This window comes from Berghia stephanieae, chromosome 3, assembly GCF_034508935.2.
Source record: "Berghia stephanieae isolate SIO BIC M18660-M18661 chromosome 3, UCSD_Bste_1.3, whole genome shotgun sequence".
Classification (NCBI taxonomy): Eukaryota; Metazoa; Mollusca; class Gastropoda; order Nudibranchia; family Aeolidiidae; genus Berghia; species Berghia stephanieae.
In genome coordinates, this window is record NC_088362.1 from 37,380,726 (window position 1) to 37,397,789 (window position 17,064).

Sequence of the window (17,064 nt, forward strand, 5' to 3'; positions counted from 1 at the left end):
TAATAATAATAATAATAATAATAATAATAATAATAATAATAATAATAATAATAATAATAATAATGATAATAATAATAAATAATAATAATAATAATATAATAATATATAATAATAATAATAATAATAATAATAATAATAATAAATAATAATAATAATAATAATAATAATAATAATAATAATAATAATAATAATAATAATAATAATAATAATAGTATTGTTTGTTTTGTTGGGTTTGTTGTTGTTGTTTTTTTGTTGTTTTTTTTTGTTTTTTTTAAATTGTTGTTTGTCGCTATCTATATATTTATATTTACGTCTTTTTTGTTTTGTTTGGTATCCTGTATTATTTGATATCCTTTTAGTCAAAATGAAAAATTGTATTTCAGGTTCTATAGACACCCAACGACCATCACCAGCAGTTCCCGAAGTTATTGAAATCTCATCCGACAGTGATACAATTGAAATTTCAGACACAGATGAATAGAAAACAAAAGGAGTGAGCTGTCATATCTATAGTGAGTCGTATTTCCCTATTATATCGCTTTAATAATTATTAATGTACACAAGATGATCTAAGTCCAATGATGTTGTCTATAATTAATGAATTGTCTTTAACTTTTCTTGATTTTTTTTTGTTTTGTTTTGTTTTTTTGTTTTTTTTGTTTGGTATTTTTGTTTGTTTGTCTTTGTTATGTATTTATTTATTATTTAAAAATAAACTTTTTTTGTTTTTTTATTTCTCTGCTGTGAGATCAGTAGATCCAATTTCAAATGAAACTTTCTTTTTTATTTATTTATTTATTTATTTATTTATTTATTTATTTTTCAGAATTGAAGTAAACCACCAACTATACACACACACAAAGAAACAAGATAGAAGCCAGCCTTGTTTGATTTCACTGAAACTAAAGACAACCCAAATGCTGAATGAACAACCTTTCAAGACTAAAGATACAAATCCCGTAGCGACGAACAGTGAGATATAATTTTTTTTTGTTCCCCTTTTTTTATTTATTTATTTATTATTATTTATTATTTATTTATTTTAATTATTAATCATGTACATCTGTGAAATATGTGGCGTTAGTATTAAATTATTACATAATTTAATTCGTCATAAACAGAAGCATAACAAAGTTACTTTACATTCTTGTTCAAAATGTCAAAAGAACTTTTCTAGGAAAGATAATTTACAAAAGCACCAAAAAAATGTAAAGTGTAGTTCACCCGAAGAAAAATTGAAAGAAAAGCAGGTTAAAAAACAGAAAAAAATACAGGAAAAAGAACAAAAGATACATTTTAAACAAGAAAAACAACAGCTAAAAAAACAAGAAAGAATTATAAAACAACAACAACGTAGAGAAAAACAAAAACAAAAACGACAAGAGAAACGCCAACAACGAAAACATGAACAAAAGCAAAAACAAAAACAACAGTCGTGTAGTTTATTGTCTACTAGTTATGTAGAACAAAACGAAGAAAATGAAACAGTGCGACAGTTACTTGAAGAACATCGAGAATCCATAAAGACACATTTTGTAGAAGGGATCTTTCAGTCTGTGTACACCATAGAATGGGGTTCGCCATATATAATTCAACAGCTTAAGGAGATTTTTAACAGACAAAGCGTAAGATTTAAAATAAATTTTAGCCATTCTTTTCTGTTACAAAACCAAGAAAATTCAGAATATCGTTTTTTCCATGCTTCTATTAATAATAACAGAGCATTAGAAATCCCAGACTTATCAGTAATTGGAGGGACTTTGAGGAATTTATTGAAAGTTTTAGTAATAACGATCATTTGGAGTTTGCCCGTCAACATAGACCAGATAGTCGTTTCAGAGTTCAGTCTATTTTATCGACCACGTTCTATCTCAATAAGATGAAAGAGTTTCCTATTGGTTGTTGTAACGCTGAAATTCCCGTTTGTGTTAAAAATAATAAATACATATATACTCTACAATGCAATTATAACAGACCCAATGATTTTTACAACGATAATTTATGCTTCTTCAGATGCCTAGCTTTAGCTCGGGGAAACTCGATTAATGACTTAGACAAATTCACTCACTCTTTATTCAGCCTGTATACATCAACATTTCCAACAGCATTTCCAGGTGTTACCATAGGAGAACTAGGCAAAATAGAGACGCTATTTGAAATCAATGTCATTGTTTATAAATATGACTTGGATCATACTCCTGGACGATACGTCGTTTTTAGGAGAAGTGCGAATACTTATTCTAATACGATGTATGTTTTACTTGTCAATGATCATTTTTGTTATATCAGAGACCTCGATAAGGCTATTAAGATATTCGGTTGTTGTCATTGTAGCAAACTTTGGACAAATCATTCGACTTTGTTACGTCACGAGAAAATATGTAAGGGAAATGCAACTCAATCTAGGTACCCGGGTGGGATTTTTCAACTTCTTCCTACCGATTTGGAGAAATTATCAGAAGCTGGAATTTGTATTGATCCTGATTACGTGTATCCGTTTAGGTGCACCTTTGATATCGAGTCTTATTTTGATAAGAATAACTTACCCAAACCGAAAGCTCAAACGAGTCGAACGATGTATCATGCTAGACACTTACCTATGTCTATAGCAATTGCTTCAAATGTTCCGAGTTACGAAAAACCCGTATGTTACATATCTGAAGGGGATCCTCAAAAATTAGTCAACCGTATGGTGTCTTACTTGGAAGAAATCAGTGTTTTTGCCTTTGCTCTTCTCAGTGAAACGACATTCAAATCCGCGTTATGAACAAATTGGTGATAATCATAAATTGAAAGCTGTTTTAGATCGCTATCTTCATCAAATGATTGTAATTGGTTTCAATTCTAAAATGTATGATTTAAATGTTCTAAAAACTTACCTCGTAAAGAGATTAATGAATACAGAAAATTTCAAAGTAGTAAAAAAGAACAACAATTTTCTTTGTGTATCAAATAATAAGTTAAAATTTTTAGATGTTTGTAATTATCTTGCACCCGGATTTAGTTACTCAAATTTTCTTCAAGCCTATAATGTAACCGAACAGAAGTCTTTTTTTCCTTACGAATACTTTGACCGTCTAGATAGATTACAGGAAACGTCTCTCCCGCCTATATCAGCATTTTTCAGTTCATTAAAAAATTGCACCATTCTCAAGAAGACTATGCGTACTGTGAGAAAGTGTGGGAAGAGGAAGGGATGAGATCAATGAAAGACTTTTTAATATTCTACAATATTCGTGACGTAGGACCAATGTTAACCGCAATTGATCGCATGACGCAATTCTATCAAGATTTAGGTTTAGACATTTTCAAAAACGCGATATCGATCCCAGGGGTCACACTCCGGTACTTATTTAAAACCATTCCTAGAAATGTATTTTTTTCATTATTCAATGAAAAGCATAAACATCTTCATCAGCTTTTAAAATCTAACATCGTTGGTGGACCGTCAATTATTTTTACACGTTATATAGAAAAGAACAGGACACGTATCAGGGGAGATAAACCTGTACAATCGTTGAAAGGCTATGATGCTAATAGTTTGTATTTATACTGTCTTCAACAAGACATGCCTAGCGGTCTGTTTATCCGACGACAGAAAAGTAACGCGTTTAAACCTGAGAAAATAGACAAGTTTGGACAGGCAGCGTTTGAATGGCTTGAATGGATGAGTTATATAAAGGGTGTTCCTATTCATCATAAATTTAATGGAAGAGAAAAAGATCTAGGTCACGAAAAACAGGTTAAGGTCGACGGGTTTATTGAAACTGAACGAATTGCTCTCGAATTTCAAGGCTGTTATTTTCATGGCCATGATTGTATCAAAGATAAGACCACATTCTTTGGTGAAACATTTGAACAAAGAAAACAAAAAACATCTGAAAAAAATGCTTATATCAGAAACGTTTTGGGAATTACCCTAATAGAAATTTATGAATGTGAATGGAAAAAAATGAAAAGAGACCCTAGGATATCTTGTTTTTTACAGAAACTACGCCCGCTTCATAATAACTGTTTTAAAATAGGTACCCGTATCACCAAGGAATCGATAATTTCGGCAGTTGTCAAAAACCAACTTTTCGGTTTCGTTCAGTGTACTATTAGTGTACCTTCAGACCTTTACGCTTATTACGCGGAAATGCCACCAATCTTTAAAAACACCCTGGTCTCGAGAGAAGATATAGGTGAAACCATGCTTCAATACGCCGTGAATAACAATCTGTTAAAGCAACCTCGCCGCACTCTGATTAGCAGTTACCATGCTGATGGAATATTACTGACAACGCCATTACTCAAATGGTATCTCAATCACGGTCTTATTGTAGAAGATATTCAAGAAGTAATTGAATATACACCAAATGCTTGTTTTTCAAATTTTGTGCAAAAGGTTTCAGACGCTAGACGCGAAGGTGATCGTAATCCTAAAAATAGCATCTTAGCCGAAACTATGAAATTAATGGGTAACTCAGCATATGGTAAGACACTCGAGGCGCTAGATAAACATACGAAAGTTACATATGCCGATGATAAAAACGTTGTCTCAAAAAGCATCAATAGCCCTTATTTCAGAAAAATGACCCCGCTGACATCGACTTTACACGAAATAGAGTCAGCAAAACGTACCGTGCTATGGACGCTACCCATTCAAATCGGATCGTTTGTCTATTCCTATGCAAAACTTAGGATGCTACAGTTTCAATACGATTTCATAGACAGATTTATTCCAAGGGCCGATTACCAACTTTTTGAGATGGACACAGACAGTCTATACGTTGCATTTTCCGACTGCGATATTCAAGACCTCTTGAAACCGCACTTAGTTGAAGAATTTTACAAACACTACCATACTTGGTTTCCGAGTGTAGCTTGTGCTAAACATGTTCGAGAATTTGTTGAAAAACAAAACAACTTTTCACCATATCCTTGTTGTTGTGCACAGCAAAAATATGACAGACGAACCCCGGGTCTATTCAAGTTAGAATATGAAGGAGACGGAGGAGTAGCACTCTGTTCAAAAACGTATATTTGTTTTGGAAAAGGGAAGTCTAAGACGAGCTGTAAGGGATTATCAAAGAGGTTGAACGATCTTACAAAAGAAAAGTATCTTAAGGTGCTACAAACGCGAAAGAGTGGAGTAGGGGAGAATAAAGGATTTCGAGTGCTAGATTCAAACGTTTATACATACACACAGCAGAGAGCCAGCCTGTCTTACTTTTATATAAAGAGAAAAGTCAGTTCCGACGGAATCAGTACAGAACCTCTATTGGTATAACAATCATGGATCTGCGCTTCAAACACCCGTTTACATGTCTGATAGCCGGTCCTTCTGGAAGCGGTAAAACTGTATGGGTCACAAAATTTATTGAGCATTTAAATCAGATGATGAGCCCGCAACCTGAAGAAATTATATGGTGTTATGGAGAGTGGCAGAGAACTTTTGAAGCGTTACAAGGGATAACTTTTATAGAAGGGATACCAAAATCTTCCTTTTGGGATGGAACCAAACACCGTCTTGTGATACTCGATGACTTAATGGCCGAAACTGATGACAGCGTAACTAAATTATTTACAAAAAAATCGCATCACAATAACATTTCAGTGTTTTATCTTGTACAAAATCTTTTCTCAAAAAATAAAGAACATCGCACTATCAGCTTGAATGCTCATTATCTCGTTATTTTTAAAAATCCACGTGATCGTTCGCAGATCGTTCAGCTGGCAAAACAACTGTATCCCGGAAAGACAAATTTTTTACTAGACGCATTTAAGGACGCAACAGACGTACCTCACGGTTATTTGGTGATCGATCTTCGACAGGATACACCTGACCATCTTCGTGTAAGAACAGACGTTTTTTCTCCTGAAAAACAAGTTGTTTATATCCAAAAGTAATGTCTGCGCGTGTAAAACGTAACGTTTCAATGTTGAAACTTCTTGGAGAGGCTAAACCCAGAGTAGCAAAAGCAGTTTTAAATGGAGCGTCACCGGATCTAATCAATACGTTATGCGAATGTGCACTGAATATATTACGCGGTAATCTTCCGCTCAGTCCAGTACAAAGAAGCGTTTGATCAGACACAAGAGAAGTTTAAGACTTTTATAAAAAAAGGCTCTTCACCATCTCGACAAAAGAAGCTTTTACAAAAAGGTGATCTATTAGGTGCCCTTCTTCAACCTGTCTTGGCTACTTTAGGTGGAATACTAGCGGGTGGTTTATGAGATGGAGCATGCCAATAAAATGGTATTGGTGGACCAACGTCTCTTGGACTCAATCCACACCCGAAGAGAATCACCGATAACCGAACCGTCCACAGAAAAGCTTTGGAATCTTGATCAGCAGATGAAAGATATTCTAACGCGAAAAGATATGAACTCAATCAAAAAAGCAGAGTTGTATCAACAAGTGCTGTAAAAATTCTTAAAGCGGAAAGATGAACGATCACATCAGATGGTAACTAAGACCAATCCTCAATCAATAAGAACACCTGACCCAACAGAACACGACACTTTAACAAAAGATATTATTGAGAGCGTACCTATTTCGTTGAGAAAGAAAGCGGAGAGATTATTGGATTATCTCAAAAGACACACAGAGCTTGAATGGAACCCGAGAGGGGAGATTAAATATCGCGGTAATATCATCCCAAATTCAAACGTTCTTGATCTAGTCAATGACGCACTCCGCAAAAGAAAGTCTGTCAACCCTGAAGGATGGGAATATTTTGCTCGTGCTCTGCAGGAATCCAACGTCCCACGTGATCTCATCGGTCATGCTGACAGGTGGGCGTATATTAGACAACGTCCGTCGAGGAATTTAGAAACGGTTAAACCGGAGAGAACATCTGCCTGGGTCTCATTCAAATGAAAGGAGATAAAACACTACGCGCTCGCTATTACAATCCTAATCAACCGGGATCTTATGGCGGTATTAAACCGTTAAAGACTGCTACGAAACTTAAAAAAACTGTCGTCAGCTCTTGGCTTTCTCATCAAGACGCATACACCCTTCATAAACCCGTTCGTTACAAATTTCCGCGTCGACGGATTATTGTAGGTGGAATAGACCATCAATGGCAGGCTGATCTCATTGATGTTCAACAATTGAAATCGTACAATGACGGGTACAGATACATTTTGACGTGTATCGATGTCTTCAGCAAGTTTGCGTGGGCTGTTCCTATAAAAGACAAAACGGGAGAAACGTTAAAAGATGCTTTCAGGACTATTTTAGAGTCTGGTCGAAAAACAATCCGGCTCCAAACCGACAAAGGCCTCGAATTTGTCAATAAAAGCTTTCAGCAATTTCTGAAGCGGAATGGGATTGATTTCTTTACTACTGAGAACGAGGATATTAAAGCTGCGGTAGTTGAACGATTCAATAGGACTCTCAAAGAAAAACTGTGGCGTGTGTTTACTCGTCAGAACTCTCCTCGATTCAAAGACGTATTACCCAAAGTAGTGAAAAGTTATAATCATTCTTATCATAGGAGTATCAAGTTACGCCCTGTTGACGTAACAGAGAAAAATCAAGGGGACGTGTGGAACACATTGTATTTGGATGATCGACCTAAAAAGAAAACTAGTGCAAAACTTTTGATCGGCGATCGTGTGAGAATAAGTAAAAGTAGGCGACTGTTTAAAAAGGGCTACCTACCCTCTTGGACCGAAGAGTTATTTACAGTGACAAAATCCATTTCAACAACACCTAGAACCTACCAAATTACAGACGATCAGAACGAATGCGTGCGCGGAAGCTTCTATAAACAAGAACTGCAAAAAGTTGGTGCAAAAGAAATCTACAGAATTGAGACCGTCTTGGATAAGCGTAAAAGCGGATAAGAACTTTTGGTGAAGTGGGTCGGTTACGATTCATCATTTAACTCTTGGATACCAAAGTCTTATCTTCGTGTTTACAATTAATTATCATCCTTGTTGTTGTTTTTTTTTTTTTTTTTTTGTTTTGTTTTTGTTTTTTTTTGTTTTTTTTTTTATTTGTTTTTTTATTATTTTTTTTATTTGTTTTTTTATTTTTTTTTTTAATTTTCAAATGGAAGGATCCGAAAGTGAAAGTAATAAATCCAACAGAAATTCATCTTATTGGTCTATGTTTGGGAAACGAGTCCCTAGAGGGGAGATCGTGTTCTTGTGTCAGATGATGATTGTGTCGATTGTTGTGTCTGTATCATTATATAACTTGACGCGTGACGGAGAAACAGACAGACTATGGGTAGCACTTCTAAGTAGTTGTCTCGGTTACGTTCTTCCAAATCCAACACTGAATAAACGAGTTTAATCATGTCTTATTTAGTCTTACCTTCTAATAGCAGCATGAGCTATTTTCCGAATAATTCTCCAGGGCATTATTTTACAAAACTACCCAGAGTGTTAGATTTATCGACAGAATACGAAGTCGGTTTATCAGAAATATTATTCAGTAACACGTATAACAACATCCTTGAGAATGAAGCATTTTTCGAGTTTAGAGTTACTAACGACAGCGAACAAGATACCGTACTCATCCCATCGGGTTTATACGAGTCACCGGATGAACTGGTTAAAACGATGATGACTCATATAAGAAGGAAAATAAAAAAGAAGCACGAGGGTTTCATCAAATTTTATTACGACCGTGCAACTCGCAGAGTAATGATAAGGCTATATAAGGAAGGAACTTTTTTGCACTTGAGTTCGACATTGAGCAATCTCTTGAATATTCCAAATCATTATTTATACGGTCCAACGTCTGTGTCGAGTGAAAGGCCATTACATCTAAACGTCGGATTCGAAGCAGTATACGTATATTGCAACCTCGTTCAACCTAGAATAGTTGGGGATAGCGTCGTACCTCTTTTGAGATGCGTACCGAGCGGAAATAGAAGCAAAGACATAGTTCATCATATTTTTGAGAAACCTAACTATGTTCCTCTCAGACTATTTAATTTTGACACGGTTGAAATCCTTTTAACCAACGACAAAGGCGAACCTTTGACATTTGCTTCAGGGAAGTCTATCGTGATACTTCATTTTCGAAAGAAGAGATTCGATTCGTAAAAAGTCGTCATGACAAAAGGGATCGTGTTCAAATCCAATCAAAAAGGTTACGATGATTATTACTGTACTCAAGCAGGACGTGGTCTACCCGTGTTTGTTGGTGGAAGACATCAAAGAGGTCGAGGGCTTGGGAGTATCTTTGGTGGTATTGCGAGATCTCTGTTTTCCATCTTGAAATCGGGCGCTAAAACATTATTAAAAGAAGGTGCAAAAACCGGTGCCCAAATAGCATCTGACGTCATTTCCGGTCAAAATGTTAAAACAGCTTTAAAACGACGCGCGGGGGAGAGTGGGAAAAGATTACTCAACAGAGCCGTGGGTGGTTTGACTTCAACTTCATCGCCGCCGCCGCCGCCGCCACCCGGACGTGTGACTCGGCGTATAAAACGACGACGACCTACTCAGACACGACAAAAGACCAGGAAGAGACGTAGGAAGAACGTAGCTCAAGACATTTTTGGTTGATTATCATGGCTTTGTTACATCCCTATTCCGCAGAGAGTGTACACAGCGGACTCGATCTGTTCTCATTACCCGTCACCCAGACTGCTGTTCAGGATGGTTTGTTTGTGGAATACCATCCGATCTCTACTTTGTCGAGTGGAGGTCCGATCGAATTTTCGATCAGCGGGGGGACGTCAGACTACTTGGATTTGCATAACACATTTATGCACGTACGCGTTAAAGTAATAAAGGCGGATGGAACTAATTTAGACGCCGATAGCAATGTTGCCCCTGTTAACACCTGGTTTCATGCCTTGTTTTCACAAGTGGATATGACTTTGAACGATGTTCTGGTGACGTCAAGTGAGAACGTTTATCCTTTTAGGAGTTTTGTAGAAACAATGTTGAATTATGATCAAGGTGCGAAAAGGAGTCACCTGACAATGGAATTTTTTCACGAGGACACCCCGGGTAAACTAGAAATAACGGATAGTACAAATGCTGGCTTCGATGCACGGAAAGAGCTGGTGAAAGAGAGTAAAGAAGTGGATATGATGGGAAAACTACATTTAGATTTCATGCATCAAGAACGGTATCTAATTAATGGAGTTGATGTAAAGTTGAGGCTTATCCCGTCTAAAGATGCTTTCCATCTCATGACCGATGCTGAGGGGTTTAAGAGTGTAATTACACACGCCTCGTTGTATGTTAGGAAGATTAAATTAAACCCAGCCGTGGCCCTGTCACACGAGAAAGCACTTCACATCGGCAATTGTAAATACCCCATGAAGCGCGTTGTCCATAAAACCTTTTCTATTCCAAAAGGAAATTTAAGTGCAGTGCAAGATAATTTGTTTTTATCGCAAACCCCGACTAAGATCGTACTGGGTCTAATCGAAAGCACTAGCTTTAATGGAAACTACAAAAAGAATCCTTTTAATTTCCAGCACTTTGATCTGTCCTATCTAGCCCTGTACTTGAACGGAAAACAGATACCGTCCAAAGCACTAACTCCGAATTTCAGTAGTAAACAATATGTCAGAGCTTATCACAGTCTTATGCTAGCAGCTGGACTGGTTAACAACGATGCCGGAAATGGAATAGATTATAATGCTTACTCTCAGGGTTGTAGTCTTTTTGGTTTTGATCTGTCACCATCGCTATTAGACGGAAACCAGTTTGAACTGGTTAAAAGCGAGTCGCTTAGACTAGAACTTAAATTCTCGACCCCACTAGCTGATCCGATCATTGTGTTCTGTTACAGCGAATTAGATAGTGTAATAGAAATTGATCGCACTCGTCAGGTGATCACTGACTTTTCATCATGAACAACGTAGAAATCGAAACGATGTTAAACGGACACGTTAGGGCGAGACGAATTTTTCGAGGTGTTTATCCTAAAGATAGACTTCCGAACAACCCGAATTCTCGTCAACCAGCTGCGTACATTATTAACACAGAGTCGAGTTCCGGTCCCGGAAAACATTGGGTATCTGTGTATTTTAACGGGATGGGAAGGGCAGAATATATGGATAGTTTTGGGTTCCCGCCTTCTGCGTATCCGACAATTCAAAGATTTGTGGAAAACAATAGTCGAAGCTGTAAACACAACCCGCGTATTATTCAGGGTATAACCAGTTCCACATGTGGTTTGTACGTTATATATTTCGTGTTGAAGAAAAGTAAAGGTGAAAGTTTGTCAAAACTTTTATCTATTTTTAATCCCTATCATTTTCGTATGAACGATTTAAAAGTGGCAAGAGCTGTTACTCATTTATCCCGAGGCACCTTGGTTGGGTAATCTTAATTGGAATGTTTGTTGTTTAAAAAAAAAAAAAATAAGATTCCTTATGATAAAATTTATTTCGTGTACACGAAACAAGACATAATTCTATTTACTTTATACCTTAATATATGATTTTTAAAATGAAGAAAATGATGATGATGATGATGATGATAATGATGATGATTATGATGATTACAATACAATTGATAAGCATTAACCGTTTGCTTTTGATTGCTTGATCGCTTATAAAATTAAGACTTGCTTTAAATTGTTTAATTACAAATATTTTGTTGTTGATGATGATTATGACGATGATGAAAATGATGTTTATGATATATATGTAACATTGCTACCCATTAATCATTTATAAAAAAAAAATGTTTAATGATTGAGTGTGTGAATGATCATTTTATAAGATGTGTATGGTGTATGAAAGTGTTTTTTTTTTGTTTTTTGTTGTTTTTTTTGTTGTTTTTTTTTTCTTTCGTTTGTTTCTATGATCTTTTGTTTTATCATATTTTTATAATTCTATTATTATATTATTATTATTATTATTATTATTATTATTATTATTATTTATTATTATTATTATTATTATTATATTTTTATTATTATTATTATTATTATTATTATTATATATTTACATTTTTATTTAGATCGTAATCTTATTTGGTCAAGTTTTGTTGTTTTTTGCCTTTTCTTTTTTATTAATATTTATAGAAAATTATAATGATGATTTAAAAGCTTGATATGTGAATGTGTGAATGACCTTAGATCATTATTGTATAAGGTGTAACTGGTGTGTGAAAGTACATTGCTTTCGATGTTGTGAAAAAATAAAACAAAATGAATTTTATTCACCAACACATGGTTTTATGTCGGTTTTTTTTCTGTGTCTGTTATGGTTTTCTTTTTGTTTTTGTTTTTTTTTTTGTAAAAGAAGATTTTAATTTTATTATATGGGAACTACTTTTGTTTCAGTTTCGAAATGTTCACGTTAAATTTCAAAGAAAAATTAGCATAAAAAAAGAATCCTTCGAAACTGTAACAAATTGTTGGGTAATATAACTATCAAAGAGTAAAAAATACAAGATGAAAAGATATAGCTTCTTTTATTCAAAACATAAAAAATGATTCGAATCATCAATATGATCATTAACTCAAAAGATAATTGAGTTGTTCGATTACACACCAAATCACAAAGTAAAACATCATGGGGAAAAATACTCGATTCGTCCAACGATTGACGGGCAAAATCTCCTGTATCATAGAGGGCCACCCACCGTTGGTCTTAATCCAGCTGCTGAGTTTTTTGTCCACATATGAACCCACAAATAAAGCAAAGTTTTCTCTATCCGGGTGAATACGGAGTACACGCTTAATGTAACATAAAAAAACAATGATTCTACCCCAGCTGATCTGAGAGAATAATTCGTCTGCGACGATATACAATTGTTCTCTGGTTTCTATCAACGGACAGGTCGATAAATGTTCGTGAATATACTTATCATATCCTGCAATTGCTTTCTGATAACGATCATCTATCTGTTGATCGAGAAGCAAATCTTTCACAAAAAGTTCCATTTCAGTATCAGTCAAGACAAAAGTACACGAAGTAAAACACACATGAGACGCATTATCCAATACCTTTCTGGTATAATCTGACGAGGCATCGCTAACCAACCACCATGTGATTCGAGCCAATGATTTAGTTTTTTTCTCAAGATGAAGACTAACGATCTGAGAAAAATTTTCCCTGTCTGGATGACGTAAAGCTACTCTTCTAGCATAAGCAATTAGAATCACTATCCTATACCAGTTGATATGCTGCTGAAATAATGTATCAATCATCGAGCAAAAACCCAATGGGTTATCCAATACTGGTTGTTGAAAGAGTGATTGATGACAAAGATGAAAACATTGATCTATCACGGTTTTAACACAATGGAACATTTCATCTGGTTCTACATTGAGAATTAATGCTTTCACAAGACCACTCATTTTACGACGACACTGTCCAGACAAAAATATATTTCAAAGAACCAATCAAACGGACGAAACTATGACAATATGATATCCAATCAAGATCGGAGAATTTGAAAGAACCAATCAAAATGATTTAGACTACCGGCTGCTCTGAATGACCTTGACCTATTTTTTGTGCGGCGCTGCTGTGCGGCTGACGCCTGAGCTATTTGCCCTTTGACCTTTGAGGGAATCAATGGACTTTTAATTGATTAAATTAATAAGTCATTAGACTCAGGAGTAAGAAACCAATTTAAAAGAACAACGCGGCTCAGCGTTAGAGTCCTTGGACTGCACTGCGTAACCTCAATTTGCGCTGCGGCGCTGCGGCGCGGGTGAACCAGTCGGAACCTAATAACACCGGGATAGGATCCTTTTTAATCAGCTGTATAGCCCTATTATTACGCAATTAAACATTCGATACATCATCGATGGCAAATCGAACACTCAATAAACACACGCTCAGGTAGGTCACATGACCTTGCAATACAAAATCGAACTCAAAATACCAATCAATACAACATCGAACTCAAAAAAACAAACCACTCTATACAACAACGAACTCAAAATACCAATCAATACATCATCGAACTCAAAACAAAATACCAATCAATACAGCATCGAACTCAAAACAATACCATTCAATACATCATCGAACTCAACATATCGATTAACAGGTAAAAAAACAATCATCCTCATCCTCCGTCAAAAAACGGTTTCTAACTATTTACAACCGTATATACTACTGATATGATTAGAGTGGCTTGAAGTGGATTGGATATGATTAGAGTGTATTGAAGTGGATTGGATATGATTAGAGTGGCTTGAAGTGGAATGGATTGCATGACATAAATTGGATTTCATGAAACGAATTAGCGTAGAATGGATAGTGTGGAATGGAATGATGTGGAGTTAGTTATGAAATGGATTGAAGCAGAATGGATATGGATTGGATTGATGTAGAATGGATTGCCATGGTATGTATTAAAGTAGTATCAATCAATGTGAAATGATAATATGTTTTGAATAATAATGGATTGATGTAGCAGCTAATCCACATTTATCAACAAGGCTGGGTCAGACCATAGAGAAATAGCTCAAGAATCCAAGCCTTATTATTATAGAAAAATCGATCAGAACATAAATGTACATATTCCATTTCTTGAGAATTATGGGTAAATTATCATTATCTACAAAATATTTGTGGTTAAAAAAAATAAAATAATTACTTTTTTTTCATCCACAGGGTCTATCCCAAGGGAAGACTGGAATAAGCCAGGCGTCAACCGCAGTGCAGCGCCGCAAAGTGTCCTAGGGCGAGGTGACTTGCTCAAGGCCCCACAACGAGGCAGGTAGTCGAACTCGGTACCTTTTGGATACGAAGCAAAGTCCGTACTTCTGAGCCACGCTGCCAACTAGTTACCTTTGTTTAACAAGTGTTGTTTTACTGTGCGTGCTAGAGGTATGACACTCGCCTTCGGATCAGAAGGTCATGGGTTTGAGTCCCGAGCGGCGCATAGTTGAGTCCTTGGAAAAGACTCTTCACTCGCATGCTCTCACCATACCCATGTGTAAAACGATTACCTAGCCGTTAACAGCATTGTCTCTGTCCGAAAACAAAAATTGAAATTGTAATATTGCCTAACAGGCGTCATGTCTCGTCCTGCATGTTAAGTGTCTCTGTTGGCTTGGGACCCTATGTAAAGAGCTTTAAGCACGTTCAGTGGTTATTGCGCTACATAAAAGCTCGTTATTTAATATAATATATTATTAGAAAACATAGGCAACAGCCGGCGGGTTATTTAAGATGACACATAGTAGCGACGACCTTAGTGGTCAATCCGATGACCACTGACCAGTTGAATTCTTGGCGATCATGGGATCTCGGCACGATATATCTGCCACTTTTAATCCAAATAAATGGAACTTCTATTCTAGAGAATTCTTTGGCACTCTCTGAGATCGGTCAATGATACTACCAATCAATATTAGATTGAATTGGATAAACATATCATCATCATCATCATCATCATCATCATCATCATCATCATCATCATCATCATCATCATCATCATCATCATCATCATCATCATCATCTTCATCATCGATCGTGATCACATTATTATTATTATTATTATTATTATTATTATTATTATTATTATTATTATTATTATTATTAATAATAATAGGGGGAGTAAAAGTAATAGTAGTAGTAATAGTGATAGTAGTAGTAGTAGTATAGTAAGTAGTAGTTATAGTATAGTAGTAGTAGAGTAGTAGTAGAAATAGTAGTATAGTAGTAGTAGTATAGTAGTAGTAGTAATGTAGTATAGTAGTAGTAGTATAGTAGTGTAGTAGTAGTAGTAGTAGTAGTAGTAGTAGTAGTAGTAGTAGTAGTAGTAGTAGTAATAGTAGTATAGTAGTAGTAGTCTGATGATAGTAGTGGTAGTAGTAGTAGTATGTAGTAGTTAGTAGTAGTAGTAGTAGTAGTAGTAAGTAGTATAGTGTAGTAGTTAGTAGTAGTAGTAGTAGTTGTAGCAGTAGTAGTAGTAGTAATAGGAGTAGTAGTAGTAGTAGTAGTAGTAGTAGTAGTAGTAGTAGTAGTAGTAGTAGTAGTAGTAGTAGTATTTGTAGTAGTAATAGTAGTAGTAGTAGTAGTAGTAGTAGTAGTAATAATAATAGTAGTAGTAGTAGTAGTAGTAGTAGTAGTAGTAGTAGTAGTAGTAGTAGTAGTAGTAGTAGTAGTAGTAGTAGTAGTAGTAGTAGTGGTAGTAGTGGAAGTAGTGATAACTATGTGTTACCTTAGTCTGGATAATACAGTTTAGTGAGAATTACTCATTAACATGGATGTCAAAAATAAAAAAATATCAAAGACCTGAGTGACGTCACTTCGTTCTATCTATAAACGTTTACTTTACCCATAGTTTTGTGTATTGTTACGTTATATCCGGCTGGAGGATGTTATGAGATTTTTTTACCTCGACGCATGGCATCAATACCTTTCGGCACTAAGCAAAAATCTTTAAATCCGAACGACAAAGAATAAAACCATATCGTTGATTCATAAAAAACCCCGGTATTTTCTACAGGAATTCATCACAACAGCTTGAAGGCACGCCGGCCAAGAAATAATGGGCTTTAATGAGTGAAACGATTATTATACCAGGCCGACGGTTTGCCAGCGGTCAAAAGAAAGATCACGTTTTCTAAAAATAGCACACTGTAACATCGTATTCTTGACAACAACCTCCCAGAATTAAAAAAAAAATCAGTATATTTATGAATTTGTGTGGTTTTCAAAATATTCAAATCGATGATTAAATAATTAATCGTCGTTGGAAACGTTTCTGTGGTCTTGCCTTTGGTAGACAAATACAAAAGATATTAATTGTTGACTTATATGATATAATATATATATATATATATATATATATATATATATATATATATATATATATATATATATATTGAATCGTGTTTGATACAAATATGGTACGAAAAGTGCTCAACATGTAGTAATGGAGCGAATTATTATTTTTTAAAATATTTACCACAATGTTTGAGACAGTCTACATTAATGTTTCAGGCTTAATTTGCCATCATCAGGACTGAGTTGTTTTGTGGACTGTTGTTGTTTCTTGAAGTGGTTCCGGTTTAAAGTTAATTAACAAGAACTTCCGGCGATGTGGACACGTACCGTACATCTCACCTTTCGTGTTGAGTGTGGCTTCATGAGGGTGTTTGATTATAGTGTATTT

The 17,064-nt window shown here is 35.3% G+C and overlaps 2 protein-coding genes across 2 annotated transcripts in view; one reads left to right on the top strand and one right to left on the bottom strand.

The window, feature by feature from the left end:
- The window catches only part of LOC144969539 (uncharacterized), a 51,518-nt gene that overhangs the window by 8,054 nt on the left and 26,400 nt on the right, over nt 1–17,064 (bottom strand). The window lies entirely within an intron of this gene.
- LOC144969230 (uncharacterized protein F54H12.2-like) lies at nt 9,522–10,823 on the top strand. The gene has a single exon (XM_078908343.1). The coding sequence runs from the start codon at nt 9,522–9,524 to the stop codon at nt 10,821–10,823; it is 1,302 nt and encodes a 433-aa protein (XP_078764469.1).

What these genes read in the sequence shown, in the direction of transcription:
- LOC144969230 (XM_078908343.1), top strand. Translation starts at nt 9,522, where the DNA reads ATGGCTTTGTTACATCCCTATTCCGCAGAGAGTGTACACAGCGGACTC.